Source organism: Priapulus caudatus, unplaced genomic scaffold (genome assembly GCF_000485595.1).
Source record: "Priapulus caudatus unplaced genomic scaffold, Priapulus_caudatus-5.0.1 Scaffold14, whole genome shotgun sequence".
NCBI classification, from domain to species: domain Eukaryota; kingdom Metazoa; phylum Priapulida; class Priapulimorpha; order Priapulimorphida; family Priapulidae; genus Priapulus; species Priapulus caudatus.
The window spans coordinates 823,026-838,205 of NW_014577075.1; the positions used below are offsets into that span (position 1 = coordinate 823,026).

At 40.8% G+C, this 15,180-nt stretch overlaps 4 protein-coding genes across 8 annotated transcripts in view; 2 read left to right on the top strand and 2 right to left on the bottom strand.

Moving 5' to 3' along the window:
* LOC106809110 (coiled-coil-helix-coiled-coil-helix domain-containing protein 1-like) overlaps nucleotides 1-1,699 on the bottom strand; it is a 14,070-nt gene extending 12,371 nt beyond the window's left edge. The window contains exon 1 of the mRNA XM_014812073.1: nucleotides 1,500-1,699. Within this exon, the coding sequence (XP_014667559.1) occupies nucleotides 1,500-1,635 (136 nt within the window). The 5' untranslated portion in view covers nucleotides 1,636-1,699. The remainder of the gene's footprint in view (nucleotides 1-1,499) is intronic.
* Nucleotides 1,700-1,922: 223 nt separating this feature from the next.
* On the top strand, nucleotides 1,923-8,671 carry LOC106809289 (N6-adenosine-methyltransferase subunit METTL14-like). Of its 3 annotated transcripts, XM_014812316.1 has the most exons (10): nucleotides 1,923-2,221; nucleotides 2,715-2,803; nucleotides 3,273-3,342; nucleotides 3,481-3,552; nucleotides 3,847-4,025; nucleotides 4,352-4,490; nucleotides 4,722-4,814; nucleotides 6,117-6,233; nucleotides 6,632-6,827; nucleotides 7,206-8,671. In XM_014812316.1, exons 1-10 carry the CDS (start codon nucleotides 2,156-2,158, stop codon nucleotides 7,490-7,492), a joined length of 1,308 nt encoding a protein of 435 aa, XP_014667802.1. In that variant the 5' UTR covers nucleotides 1,923-2,155; the 3' UTR covers nucleotides 7,493-8,671. The 3 variants fall into 3 exon arrangements, with proteins under 3 accessions (XP_014667802.1, XP_014667811.1, XP_014667821.1); XM_014812325.1 differs by lacking the exon at nucleotides 6,117-6,233; XM_014812335.1 differs by lacking the exons at nucleotides 1,923-2,221; nucleotides 3,273-3,342 and having other exon boundaries at nucleotides 2,721-2,803.
* A 1,055-nt stretch (nucleotides 8,672-9,726) lies between these two features.
* Nucleotides 9,727-14,234, bottom strand: LOC106809312 (ragulator complex protein LAMTOR3-A-like). 3 transcript variants are annotated; one of them, XM_014812372.1, is made up of 6 exons: nucleotides 14,179-14,234; nucleotides 11,585-11,619; nucleotides 11,337-11,395; nucleotides 10,777-10,910; nucleotides 10,453-10,516; nucleotides 9,727-10,246 (listed from the first exon to the last, which is right to left on the bottom strand). In XM_014812372.1, the coding sequence occupies exons 1-6, from the start codon at nucleotides 14,185-14,187 to the stop codon at nucleotides 10,164-10,166; spliced, it is 384 nt and encodes a 127-aa protein (XP_014667858.1). In that variant the 5' UTR covers nucleotides 14,188-14,234; the 3' UTR covers nucleotides 9,727-10,163. The 3 variants fall into 3 exon arrangements, with proteins under 3 accessions (XP_014667858.1, XP_014667842.1, XP_014667850.1); XM_014812356.1 differs by having other exon boundaries at nucleotides 11,585-11,637; nucleotides 14,179-14,215; XM_014812364.1 differs by lacking the exon at nucleotides 14,179-14,234 and adding an exon at nucleotides 12,232-12,273.
* A 22-nt stretch (nucleotides 14,235-14,256) lies between these two features.
* Nucleotides 14,257-15,180, top strand: part of LOC106809302 (DEAD-box ATP-dependent RNA helicase CshA-like) — a 9,565-nt gene continuing 8,641 nt past the window's right edge. Inside the window, exon 1 of the mRNA XM_014812346.1 lies at nucleotides 14,257-14,391. Within this exon, the coding sequence (XP_014667832.1) occupies nucleotides 14,280-14,391 (112 nt within the window). The 5' untranslated portion in view covers nucleotides 14,257-14,279. The remainder of the gene's footprint in view (nucleotides 14,392-15,180) is intronic.

Genomic DNA, 15,180 nt, shown 5'->3' on the forward strand with positions numbered 1-15,180 from the left:
GATTGCCAGTAGTGCTTACTTTGTGGAATAAAAGGATAAATACATGGTGTAAAGTTGTGTGAAGTGTTCAAAAAAATAGGTGAGATGTCCATGTAGATAAATAAATGTTAAAAAGCCCGATCATTTTGCGTTTTGCGATCAATTTTTCGTGGGGACAGGTGGTGACAGGTTGCAGTAGCAAAATCAAGCTGACAATGTTCTATAGCCCTGCGACAGTTAAGGCCCATTCACACCAGAGCTACGCTCATCACGATCGCCCCACGCTCCAAAAATTTGCCCGAGCGTGGTTGAGAGCGTGGCCAATTGGGCCCCAGCCGGGCCCAGCGCCGATACTACGATCTAATTACGTCGATACTACGATCTAAGTGCGTCTTTTACCCGATCTCATTGCGCTCAACAAGCTTTCACTACGCTCAACACCACGCCCGCATCACGCTTGCACTGCGCCCACTGCGTCTTTATTGCGACCAATCAGATCGCATTGCGTTCGAAAGACGCTTGCACTGCGCCTAAGCACAGCTCACCGCGCCTAAACGCCAGTCACGCTCCTAGTGCGACTTAATCACGCTCTAGGCAGGCGCCGACTGCGCTGGCAACGACCATATAAATACCGCGCCGCGTTCTGCCGTGCTGTTCACATCAAGATTATTTTCTACTGATTTTATTCCCATAATAGTATAACAGTATGCTACAACTATGCCGCCAAAAGACTTCTATTTCTCCTCCTCATCCTCCTCAGCATGATGAGGGCTTGGCAATCAAGTAATTCAAGTTGTCCTTCTACGAGAAACATGGCATGGAGTAGTGTTGCCTCATCCATAGTGGACACTGGTGGGGTGGCCAGGGTAGCACCCCAATTTATACCCCAAGTGGCAAGTTCGCAGGACGTGATCTGAGCGTAACTAACACGTAATGCGAACGCCACAACGGCGTGGTCTGAGCGTGTTGGGCGTAGTACAATCGTAGTACGAACGGGTCGAGCTTGCTATCTAGAGCCGCACCATGGTCATAGCGAGAGCGTGGTCAGGTCGCAGAGACATCTCCATGGACGTAGTAACAGCGTGATGAAAACGTATTGACATCGTGCTGAGAACGGGGCGACAATTTTCACGCACCCTACACGCTTGCGATACGATCATTAAGTTCGTACTACGCTCGAGTTACGTGGGTACTACGCCTTCCACGTCTCTAATACGCCCGCACTGCGCTGTCTTTCCGCCACGCTCGCACCACGATTGTTTTTGAACATGTTCAAAGTTTGGCCACGCTCTCCACGCTCATGGTGACTGCATCGCGCTCGATCGCGATCGCAGTACGTCCATATACATTCATACTGCGATCTACACGTTTCCACCACGCTCTTAGAGCGTAGTACGAGCGTAGTGAGATCGGGGCCCTGGTGTGAATGGGGTATTAATGAACGCGGGTTATAGCCTATACTCCTAGGCTATAGCCTATAGGGCCTATAGTACTAGACTCTAGAGCTAATTCCAACCCACCTTGATTTTCTGTATCAAGACGACCTGATACCTTATCACCGAGTTTGAGTGGCAGCATCTCTCTGTATTTACCATACCGTATAATAGGATACTTGGTCCTTAACGGTAACTGATAAACTCGCGTTAATGAAGGCATTTTTACATTAAATTTACTTTCAACAAAATATCAACACAACACAACTTCATTGGACTGCCGTCCTGAATCATGTCACAAGATGGCGCTATACCGTTTTAGTTCAAATTGGTAATCTCAAAACGCGAGTTTTTGTGGTTTAAAGAAAATCAAACTATACACTCAAAAGTATGAATTACAAATCAATGCTCAAATCGAAGTTGTGTACAATTAATTATATTCATTAAAGAAAATTTTTCTTCAAATTACATTTATTGTCACCAGGTGGCGCCAGAAAACAAATCACATTTCCTTATTTTTGTGTCAGCGTTTTTGTTGTCAAAGAACTTTTAGTTTACTGTTCTGTGTTCAGCAAGTCGAACTCTAAGTGGTTATTCACGGTGACATATCTATTTTATTAAAGTATTGTATAGTGTTTTACTCCTTAAGTTTGGCTGAGTAGTAAACTATGCCCAGGACATCCAACACAAACATTCATGCCGTATACATGTAACTTGCTAGCGAATGTAAATATAACTTCGCAATGACTGATATTTTGAAAACACTCAAAGAAAGAGCGCAGAAACGTAGGAAGTTGTTAGCGCAACAGGTAGGTATATGCTAACTAAATAGGACACTTACAAGCCTGGTTTTTCTCCGCTCACTTATAGTGCATTTAGACTAATCCGTGAGTTGGCAATGATATTGATAGTGTATAGAGTAGATAAATCTGTTTAATCCTACTTTCCAGCAGTCCACATTTGCTCCTTCCTCATCATCGTCGTATCGGAGTCTTACTTCCCAGACACAACCTGCCGGTTCAGTGGGCTATATGCTGTTTGCCAGTATTGTTGCTCTAGTGCGTACATACATACCCAAATTTATGCAAATATACGCATACAGCCACATCAGAATGCATGCACATACAGTTATTGGTATGAAAAGTACAAGTATAATGTGCTGAATACAGTTAAGCATTACGCTAGTACGTAGTACATCCATTTTATCAACATGTTCCTGCTATCGGTGTGTAAGTACACAGTAGTCAGTACAATAAGCAGGCATAACTGTCAGTGTGTAAATCTATTATCACTGATTTCCAGTTGGGAGTAGGAAGTGTCGACAAACTCAGCAGTGTTTTAGGAAACCAAGCAGAAAAAGATGCTTTAGCAGCTGCTAAGCAGGCTTCAAGGTTAGTATTAGCACTTTAGTAGCATTTGAACAAATACAGATTGTGGCAACTGGTTCTAGTAATGTTATGCACTTCTGTGCTAATTGATGTGGTTATGAGGTTATAGTGTCACCTATACCAAATGTATGTTGGATGTTTTGTTGACAAAGCTAGTATGAAAGGAGTGAAATATCAGACGCTGTATATAGAAGATTAGTCGACATAATAATGTATTGCGATAGATACAAACATAGATATCCTATATACACTAGATAGGATGATCAATGCAATTGGTCACACAAAGCCTATGTCACCAGGTCCGCCATTTTGATGTGTGTAGTGAAAATGTCACTTGCTGTTCTATCTAGTGTATATATATGATATGATTGATATCTATGGATACAACAATTGCATGTACGCGGTGTAGCGTGTGTCGGTGTGTGTGTGTATGGGCATGTTAGCCATTACATGAGTGCCTTGGGCTTTCTAGTGACAGTAATGGTGCGAGCACAGCCAGCAACCCAAAGAAGAGGGATTGGGAGGATGATGACGATGATGAGGTAATAAAGAATGTGAAGTGTATCAATGTCTTCCATACATATCATCATTTTATTTTAAAGACTAAACAGTATATTGCATTGGGCAACACATTCCATTGTTATTGTTTGATATGTGTAAGTTTCAATTCAATTTTGCAGGAAAGCTTCACATATGAAGAGCCAGAAGATATGGAAGCTCAGATTTACAAGGATTCAAGTACATTTTTGAAGGTAAACCAATCTGTTTATATCATTTTAATGAAGGCACATACATAGTGTTCCATTCTATGTGTATTCTGATATTACACATAGTTATATGTAGATAAATTTCTTCTATATAATAAGGTGGCTAATGGTAGCAAAATAAAAAAAAATGCATATATTGATTAAAGTTGTATGTTTTAGGAAGGAAATAATGATTCCACTACTCCTACTTATATCAGGTGAACTGCAAGCAAAATAGAATTGTAGGTGCAGAATATACAATCAATTTGCACATTTATATTTGTATTTTCCTCTTGGTAGGGCACACAAAGTGCGAATCCTCACAACGACTACTGCCAGCATTTTGTTGACACTGGGCAAAGGCCGCAAAACTTCATCCGAGACGTTGGATTGGCCGATCGCTTCGAGGAATATCCGAAACTGAGAGAGCTCATCAAGCTAAAGGATGAACTTATCGCAAACACTGCGACGCCGCCAATGTAGGTGCTGTTGTGTGCATGCAGGGAATGAAGTTTCTGTAGCACATTGAGGAAATACTGCATAAATTGCCTCCATCACTTGTCAAGCACAAAGCTCAGAAGTTTCTTTCCGAGGCAACCTGCGTTACAAGCATTTTCTCGTCTGTGGTCACCTTTAACAGAAATTAAGTTGCGAGTGAATAGGTTGGCAAACCTCTATTTACTAATTTGAAACACGTGGTACAAATTTGATGTCTATATTAGGTTACAATTAACATAAAATCATCTGGTGGATGTATCTGGTGGATGTATGGTGGATGTATGTGTTCACAAATGACTGCATGTAGGTACCTCAAGTGTGATCTTCTCAATTACGACTTGCGAGAGTTGGACTGCAAGTTTGACGCAATTCTGGTCGAGCCACCACTGACTGAATACCAGCGAATGCAGGGCGTCAATAACATGCGTTGCTGGACGTGGGAAGAGGTGCATTTCCTTATCGAAACAGCTACACACTAAAAAAAAAATTAGCCATAGTGTGACCAACGTAAACTTGTGTGTAGAAATCAATGCATTATTGCTCACAGCATGTGGGTACAAATATCTTCTGCACTTTATGAAAATGTGTGTTCTCGCTCAATATTGGAAACAAATTTGATGTGAGATTTTATAGGAATGTAATGCTGATCGATTTTCTACTTGCGTCCTTGTCTACAGGTGATGAGCTTGCCAGTGGAAGAAGTGGCAGCGGCCCGGTCATTTGTTTTTCTATGGTGTGGGTCGTCAGATGGCTTAGACTTGGGTAGACAGGTAAGGGGTTTCTCTGGCTGCTGAGTATAACCACAGGAATTATCAGTTGGCTTTTATTATTGTGATATTGAAAATGCTAAAAGTGGTTTTTAGCTCACCTTGACATCGTCAAGATGAGCTATTGCCATGGGGTGTTGTCCGTCGTACGTCCGTCCGTCAACATTTGGCTACGGTCAACGATAACTTGAGAACCGTTTGACCCATATGTTTCAAATTGCATACAGTTGTTACTCCTATGGGAGAGATGTGAACGTCCTATTTTGGAGCACGCCGGTTGACCTACTTTCGAGCCACGTCCACTTTTTGGCAAAAATGGAAATGGCTATAAGTCAGTTCAGGTTCAACGGATTTTGCTCATTTTTGGTATGTGAATGAATGAGGACTGGCCCCAAAACGTATCACAGGGCTTTTGATATTTTTTTTTAATTATGCAAATTAGGTAGATTTTGGCAATTTCACTATGCATTTCAGTGTCTGCTTACGGTCAACGATAACTTAAGAACCGTTTGACCCACATGTTTCAAATTGCATACAGTTGTTACTCCTATGAAGAGAGATTTGAACGTCCTATTTTGGAGCACGCCAGTCGACCTACTTTCGAGCCATGCCCACTTTTTGGCGAAAATGAAAATGGCCATCTAGATTCATTCAATTTTGTTAAATTTACCTACCTACCTAATCATACCTACGTGTAATATTGTGTTTTAGATTCTTCGTTACAGTAATTTGACTGGAATATTTTATTGCTTTTATTTGCACGATAATCAAAAACCAAAATGGCAATCATTTAGGCGTAGCGCCATCTCTCGCCCAGATTTCATACTTTCAGATTTGAAACATTTATTTTAGCATCAGAACTAACCCGGAAACAAAGCAGTGAAATTTCTATTAGTATAAAACAGGGAATAAGAACATTTGATCACATTTCGGTCCGTCATAAATGAAACACTTACGAAATTTTTAATATCATCTCCCTCTTCTATCACACCCAAGGTGAGCTATAGTGTCATTGACACTTTCATTTATATAAGCACTGGTTCTAAAGTGGTGTCTGCTAACACATGTTTGGCTGTAGTTGCTTGAAAAAAACACACAATAATAATAGGAGGAATGTTAAGCGAGGATTTATTGCTGCAGTCTCATCCAAATGCAATGTTTCATGATAGATAGAAACCACATTATTTGATCAGGATCTGTTGCGAAATATGGATTCTGTACATGCATGCCATTCCATGTGTGCACACACTGTCAGAGAACTATGTTTAGGAGAATTAAACATGGTGACCTATTCTTAATTTTTAGTGCCTGAGGAAGTGGGGCTTCAGGCGGTGTGAAGATATATGCTGGGTGAAGACGAATATCCAAAATCCGGGACATTCCAAAAACCTGGATACAAAGCAGATCTTTCAACGAACAAAAGTGTGTAGGATAGCAACAATACTCCTTCTGTGTAACAGCTTGATAGTTGCCAGTTGGATTACCACATACTCGGATTTTTATTTTACTTACTACTTTATATACTTTGTGCATTGCCCCTTGTATATGTCGTCTATAGGTTCACATCACTGTGGCTAGATATATTCTTACAGCTAGGCAGCATTGCTCTTTTGTATATATCTCAAAACAGTTTACTTTCTAATGTGGTAAATCGTGGTGTGCTAAGAAAACTATGTTATTGTTATTAACAGAATTTTATAAATTTAAGTGGTATTACATGCCTAAAAATTGACAATGTAGAAAAACTAACCATTTTTAACATCGATAAATAGTTGGTTATCAAACGTGGAGAGAATCTCTTTTTCCGTTTCTCACACCAGGAGCACTGTCTCATGGGAATCAAAGGGACCGTACGGCGGAGCACTGATGGAGATTTCATTCATGCCAATGTGGACATTGACCTGATCATCTCAGAGGAGACAGAGTGGGGCTCCGTGGACAAACCAGTGGAAATGTCTCACATCATCGAACACTTCTGCATGGGCAGGCGGCGGCTGCACCTCTTCGGACGTGACAGTAAGACGTCACAGATCTGTGTCGAGTTTGTGGCGAGAGCCAAGGCAATTGATCTTATCTGCCTAGCGTGAATGGTTGCGATGAGTAGCCAATCAATGTTGTGTCATGACGTGCTAAAAACAGCGCTTAGTAACAACGTTCCGTAAAGTCGATTTTTACGCGTGCATGTGTGTGAAACCGTGTGCAGAGTGGGTGGGCTGGAGCAACCTAACAACAATATCCAAAGGGAGTGTGGTTATCTCTGAGAGACACGTAGGCGAATTCTCGATGTTACGATCCTCGACACTTGTACCCTCGGATTATGAGCATGTGTCGAGCATTTTGCACTGTAAATGACTGTAGAGGGCATGCGATGCATTTACTGCATTGTTTCTGCAGCTTCAATTCGCAACGGATGGTTGACAGTCGGACCGGACCTGACCAACAGCAATTTCAGCGCAGAGAAGTACAAGTCCTACTTCGTCAAGAGTGCTACAGACCACCTCACTGGCTGCACCGACAGAATTGAGGCTCTCCGGCCCAAGTCTCCACCCCCGAAGAACAAGGGTGGATCCTCGGGAGGAGGGGGACGCAACTCATCGAGAGGAGGGTCCTTCCGTGGTGGAGGTCGCGGGGGCTACTCTGGCAGGGGAAGAGGAGGGAGGGGCGGATTTCCTGCACGGTGACAGATTAGTATTAGTAGTGCCACCTTATGAAAAATTATGCTTAGCCATTATTATAATCATGTACATACATTAAATATTTGTGCTCCTAGTAGAAAGTTGTGGAATAGCAATAGGGTTGTGAAAGCTGAAGGTGTTTCTATTATGCTTGATGGCTTGACGAATTTGGTGAATGCTACACCACAAAGCTCATACCAAGCAATATCAAGTAAAAAACGTTTTGTCAAAAAACACGATTTGTATTGGTTCCCTACAGGAACATACCTAAAAATCACTTGGTGGCCTATTGCACATTACTTAATACATGTACCACGCTGGTATTGTCTATTGTGGGCTGGCTAACTTTCTTTTTCAATATCAGTGAAATCTTAGGGGTAGTTTATTATTCTCTTAAATGTGTAGCTAGAAAGGCATGTTATTTATAGAGTAATTTGATCTATGATAGAAACTGTTCAACCATTTTGTGCATAACATCAACCAATATAGGGTATGACCATAGATATCATATAACACATGTCGTATATATATATATATGATATATACGATATATATTGTATTATATATCTATGGGTATAGCTATTCCAATAGGTTAGCCTTCTATGCATTGCAGGCCTGCTCCGACAGTCAATTATATTTTTTGTGATCAATTTAAAAGCTAGGTCTCCGTTATTTAAGTATTCTCACACAATTTTCTTTGTTCATGGAACATGTACAATAGTTGGAAATAAATCAGTAAGTTAGGTGAAGCTAAAGAAAATGCATGAAATGCACAATCTAGTGATTGAAAGGCTTCGATCAATAAAGGGGGCCTTTTGGCTTAGTTTCATTGGCACTAGCACTGTTATAAAATGGAATCCGCTTAATGTGTTATAAAGATTAGTCCTGCCTAATAGGCAGAATATTGTCTAATAAAGCTTGGAAAAGAGAACCATGAAGGAACTTGGTCTGTATATAACTTGTCTTATCATGCTTACAAATTTCTGCATGTCAGTAAACCATGTATGTTGTACGATTGGTTTAAAACTAAGAACAAATTCTGGTAAAATGTGCACGAGCACTTCTATACAGAGGAAATACTATTGATTTCATTTGTCTGTGTAGGTAGTGTAGAGTAATACACTTGCCCCGCAACGATTGTTTTTGACATTTTTAATAGCTGTTGATTAATATTTGACTATCATAGCCGTATTTTGGAGTTTTTTTTATAATGGATTCCATCACTTTGCACATGGCACGTCAGATATACGGCTGAAACTAACCACATGTGACTTCTGTTTAGAAGGATGCGATTATGTGACATTACTGATGCTTCAGTAATTATGTAACAAGTGCCGCAGAGCGACAGCGCTCAACTGACGTGTACTGTAGCCAGGTATTCTTCTGATAAACTCACTGACAACCGAATCAAGTGCGCCCTCCTGCCACCGCATTCGCGCTCAGAGCATATATCTAGGATACTACTAATACAGATCTAAAATCTAAGTTAGGATATGCTATACCTACTGGTAGTACAGTAATAAAGATACAGCTGTGTAACTTTAATGACTGCTATATTAACATGTTATCATGGATATGCATCGAGCGCAAGCGTAGTGGTGGGGGAAGGAGGGGGCTCTAATAGCAAAAGCAGTTCAGTCCTTTGTTAACAGTCAACAAATCCATGTTTAACCCTCTTGAGGGTCAAAAGTTTATCAGACACTTACTCTTCACACGTCAGCGGAAAGTAGATTTCATGGTCCTTTCAATAGTGATAAAAACGGTAGATCAGCGCTGAAACAAAAAGGTTTTGCACTCGGTCCGTTAGACCATGTCCTCAGAAAATGTCTGATATCTGACCTTTCCCCACTGCCCTTTGACCTGTGACCTCCAATTTTGCACTGGTGATGGGTTTCCTCCCCATCACACTATACATCGAATATTAAGAGCGTAGGTCGAGCCATTGAGGTTTGTGCCGCAATTCCGTATTTCCCCCTTAAGTTAAGAGGGAAATATTCCCCCTCCATTGACACATCTTGACCTTTGACCCTTGACCCCCAAATTCAACATCCCGAGTCCTTTTCGCAACCCCCCCCCCCGACGTCCAGAATATGATATCAAGACCGTACGTCGAACGGTTAAGATTTGTGCCCAACTGTGGACGCACGCACGCACGCACGGACAATCATGCGATTCTACAAGCTGCATCTGACCTCGTCAGCTCAGCTAAAAACTAGTAGTCATAATAAATTAGAAGCCAATATGTGACATTTTAATAGATGCTTATTATTTATCCTAAATCATATATCCTTTTTCATATTCATGTTATTTAAGCAATTTTGCTTATTCACAATATTCATCACCATAATTGTACTTTCTATATACACATGAGTTTCTTTACCATTTTGCATTACAATGTCGAACGAAGCTCGTCGATATATTCTCTTAATTTAAATTTCCTTGTCTTCTAGTAGAGGAAATTAGGTGCTCATGCATAAACAGCATCATGAATGCATCATGAATCACCATGTGAGTCTGACGTGACATAAACCCTATTACTGCAGTACTGCGCGACGAATAAAAAGACAGGTCATAAACTGACTGCCCTCATTGGGCATCATGAATTCAGGCTCTGTGCAGCCGCAACAAGCCGGATCAAATCTGGGAGGTTTGGCAAGAATAGAGAGCCATGCTTTAATCACTGCGAGACGGTGATGTCCACGGCTGCTTTGATGTCTTTCAGCAAATCACTCAGCTCATTTTCGAGGCCCAGTAAAACACCTGCGAATAAACATGTTGTTATAAACGTCGCAAAACTAGCAGCTACACGACCCTTGGAGGCTCTAGAACGTAAGCGAGGCCACTCCATGGCAAATGACAATTTGCATTTCTGTTGAGATCCGTGCTAGACGTGGTAAATTCTCTGACTCCTATTATACTAGAAGCAAATCTAGGCTAGCCATTAAATCGGGTAAAGCAGATGTTACCTGTGTTGGCTTGACTGCTGGCGACAAAGCTGAGAATAAGTGGAAGCTTGCTTAGCTGTACTACCTATATGCAACACCAAACACTATTTGTAGACATTAGGCATTGCAAGGTAACAGTACTTCTTACGTCAGCCTGTATTGTTATGTATGCAGACATTAGGTAGGCAGCCGAGGTGTTATAAAAAATAGTCAAAATAGTTACAGCTGGGTCTGTCCATGTTTAATCAGGGAACCGCACAACTTGAATTGTTATTAACATCATTTACACCTAAATATGAAGCATTTAATAAAAAATAATCATTAGTGTAATTTACTAATGAATACCTGGTAGGACGTATACATGCTGACAATGGCTTTATTTCTGGAAAGCCCTAATTTGCTAGCTTGGTCTGTCCCTGTACTGAATGTAGCCAAGAATCCTGGTCGTAGGGCTAATTCTGGCACATTTTCTGTCGCAGCTGCAATGGCAATATTTACGGCACATGAAGTAATTGTTGTGATTGTTTTATATTACAAGATTTACATGTTACATAAAAAAAATTGTTAAAGAACTATACCCCAACAGAGCCAGTCAGAGACCCACACATATAGTCTTAAGAATGCCTAAATACAGAGATGGAGCTTTCTGTTCTATTTTAGTTCCCTATTCAGTTTAGTTTATGCTTAGAGATTTCTGCTCTAGGTGCTACCATGGGATTAATGAAAGAAATAATGATGCATAAATTAATACTGATTACATACATTCAACACAACATGTTTATAACTGCCTTCTATATATATTTATATTTTAACTATCTTTGTGAGAATGCATCCTCAAAATGGACATGCAATGAGCATTTGTTTGGAGCAGATTTGGGTGCATGTGTTGGTCCAGGAATGCTTACCTCTAATAACAGGAACACCATCCCTGTCTGACACAATGATGGCATATAGGCCATCAACCCTGTGTAAAGGAAAACACATTAATATGTGACAATTCAATATTTTCCATAATTTTGATATTTTTAATGGTCAGTATAGTTTGCCAGCTGTTTGACTAAGCAATGGACACCAATGAGTTATATTAGAATCAAATGAAGGAGTAATATAATAATAATTAAATTTCTTCATATTATTTTAGATTATTATTTACCTTCTAATAATTCGATGAAGGTACTGCTTTAGTTCCTGTGAATAATTAAAAGCCTACTATAAATAACAATTTGGTATACGGTATTTAGAATAACTACAGAAGTCCCAAGTTGGGAAAATCCAAGAAAGGGATCACTTGTGATAATGGTCCATCGCCGTTTTTTCGCGGTGCGCAAAAACAAGAAAAAAGGTGTGGCGAGCTGCGAAATGTGTTTGTCGCGCCGCACCACCATTTTTTATAAAGTATACATGTAAAATTAAATGCAAATTCATGTTCATTTATGGTTTCACATTAAAGTGTTTGACATTTGTGGCCTTATATTGTTTGATGGAATGAAAGTACATCAACAACCACGGCAAATTTAGTAATTTACTGATGTAAATTTTAAAATATGGCTGAAAAATATTACGACCGGGACTTTCTGGACTCTTAACGGGGCACCGGGACCAGCATGGAGCACCGTGACGATCCCGGTGAGGCCGGGACACTTGGGACGTCTGTAACTGGCTAGCAAGCAACAGCAGCCCCTTTCTTGTGCCAGTCTCAGTGCCTGTCTTATCTTAATTATTAGGACAACAAGTGAAGTTCCAGTTAGACTGGCTAGAATTATTTACTCATTTATTTAATGATCATACATTCACACGTACTGGTAAAAAAATGTCATGTGGTGTCATCAGGAACACCAACCGATCTCAGCAATGCTATGCTAGTATATATGCTTAGATACAATAATGTAACCCAACAAGAGTAGACTAGGGGTACAATGCCAACACCGTTTTTGCGTGGAACCGCCCTGAATGATTCACACAGGGGGGGGGGGGGGTATGATGTGTTCTTAACTTCTTGGGGACTATGTACTTCCAATCTGGTTTTATCCAGAATAGGAATCTTTTTTCTCAATCCCGAGCATTACGCACTGGTTACCACAATATCGGCCCTGAAGCGTTTATATATTGTTTCAAAAGATCCGATGCGCATATAGCGCTCGGCTAACTTCAGTTGCAAGAGCAAATGATGCATCATATCTATATCTCCATGGCGAGCTTTCCTCAGGCATCCCGTCATGCATTTGCTCTAGCAATTGAAGCTAGCCGAGCGCTATGCGCATGATTGGGAAAGCTTGCATCAATGATCAAAGCCACAGCACAGGTCAACAGAAATGGTGGTTGGATAAATCGCTAGGGCCTGCATACCTCCCAAAGTTATACTCGGTCGGGTTTTTAACACATTCTAACTCTAAAACTGTTACGTTAAAAATGTTACGTCTTAAAATGTTTACATAAACAGGCAAGACGGTTGTCATTTTGAATACGAAGTTTTATTTCCTATCGTAGTTTATTTCAAAAGTTATATCAGTCAAAAGTTGCTACCACGCCCGCTAGATCGCCCGCGCCATATTGTCTATATTTGACTAGCCAGTGTTGCAATCGAGTCAAGGTAGCAACTTTCGGCTGATATAACTTTTGAAATAAACTACGATAGGAAATAAAACTTCGTATTCAAAATAACAACCGTCTTGCCTGTTTATGTAAACACTTTAAGAATTTTTAACGTAACAGTTTTAGAGTTAGAATGTGTTAAAAACCCGAACGAGTATAACTTTGGGAGGTATGCAGGTCCTAGCTGCAAGTTAAATCGCCACTCTTCACATCGATCTTTTGAAACAGTATATAAACGCTTTAGAGCCGATATTGACTATTATTGTGGTCGTGCGTGATGCTCGGAAAAGGAGAAAAAAGATTCGTGTTCAGGATAAAACCAGATTGGAAAGTCCTCAAGTTAGGCCCAAGATTAAAAACACACATAACACTAGCTCTAGAACTATAGCCCTCCGCTCCGCCGCAGGGCTATAGAACATACTATGGCAATTTCCAGGGAGTAAGCAAAGACAACGCTAGCGCTGCGCAACGAAAAATGGCGGTTGAAAGTTGATAAACAATCTTCGTCGACGAGTAATATAGCAAGTACAACATTTATGCGATAGTTTGCTGTTTAATTGTAGTGTTTATAGTAACTTAAGACATTTATGCGGCAGAGAATGTGCTTTATTTGGCGTACCGAAGAAGTTATTAACCGCAAAAAGTTGTCTTTGCTTACTCCCTGGAAAGTGCCATAGTATGTTCTATAGCCCTGCGGCGGAGCGGAGGGCCCAAGGATAGAGAACATGGGTCCCACTAAAACCAATGTGCCTAACCCTAACCCTAACCCTAACCCTAATTCTAACCCTGACCCTAACCCTAACCCTAACCATAACCCTAACCTATTATATTGATATAATATTATATTTATATTGATGTAAATGACATTGGTTTTATTGGGACCCATGTTCTCTATCTTTGAACCGAGCGGAGGGCTATAGTTCTAACTTCTAGAGCTATTAAACATAACACCAAGTGACCAACTCCTGTGTGAATCAGTGAATCACTCACTGTGACTCAGGGCGGCTCCACGCAAACACGGTGTTGGCGTTGTAACCCTACTCTTGTTGGGTTTATATATATATGCTATGCTATGAGTATGATGATGTAATGGTTAAACTTGTACAACACACCACACTACTCTAAACTAAACAACACATACTTTACAGTAATTACCTCAACCATGTTTCCAGAATAAAGTGAGCATCCTCGGGTGTCGGGGATCAACGAGAGGCACCGGTAGATGGCGCGGCGTCCCACTAGTAAATTGTTTCATTATGGCTGCGCCCAGTTATCGTGCATGGTTTTCAAGATCATTTTGTATACGTGGATTATACTTGCAGGGACAGTTGAAAAACTGTTTCAGAAACAACAATAATTGTATTTTACGTACGTGATCTTATCTTGTGTTTTACAGCATCCTGCTAAAGTTCTGTAGCTACGATATCGATGATACTAATCAGTAATGTATTTAATGCGTGGTACCGGTACCTAGGCCTACTCAAAAATTCTCGGAAAACGTTAGAATAGAAGACGGGGAGTTTAGTTGAGTCTAATGAAAATCATGGGAAATCAAAAAATATTGCACTGCAAATACCACTAAGGTTTTCCCTTAATTTTATGATGCCATGTTCATTCCATGGCAACGAAGACTTGACACTGACAGTCTGCAGCCCGGATATCCGCGCGAAGCGCGCAAACGCCGCGCAGCGGTGACACTTACACAACATCGCTGCATTATCTGAATTTACTTCAACGGGCCCTGCTATACGCCAAAGCCATATAATCGTTGAGTTGGGCAGTTCTGGCGATTTGACGACTGATTTCACTACCCATGTAGCTTGAGCATTGCTTGAAATGCTCGTATAACTTTTTTGGCGACTCGGCGCGCTCGTTTTGCTGTAAAAAACGGATTTCCACTTGCTTCTTTGTTTGTTTCTATTGATGAGTGTAGTACATATGGCGTGCGATAGACAGCGCAACGAACGCCGAGGCTATAGGCATAGTAGACAGGTGCCCGTTCGCCACCTTTACTCCGGCATATCGCTACACTCACGTAGTGTAGCGTGTGGAACTGTTGACCGGGTACCAGTCTATATGCACAGGCTTTCAGATTTGAAAAGTACAGGAGGACTACTAATGACTCCCCTAGGACACCATAGGGGGACTTTTCACGCT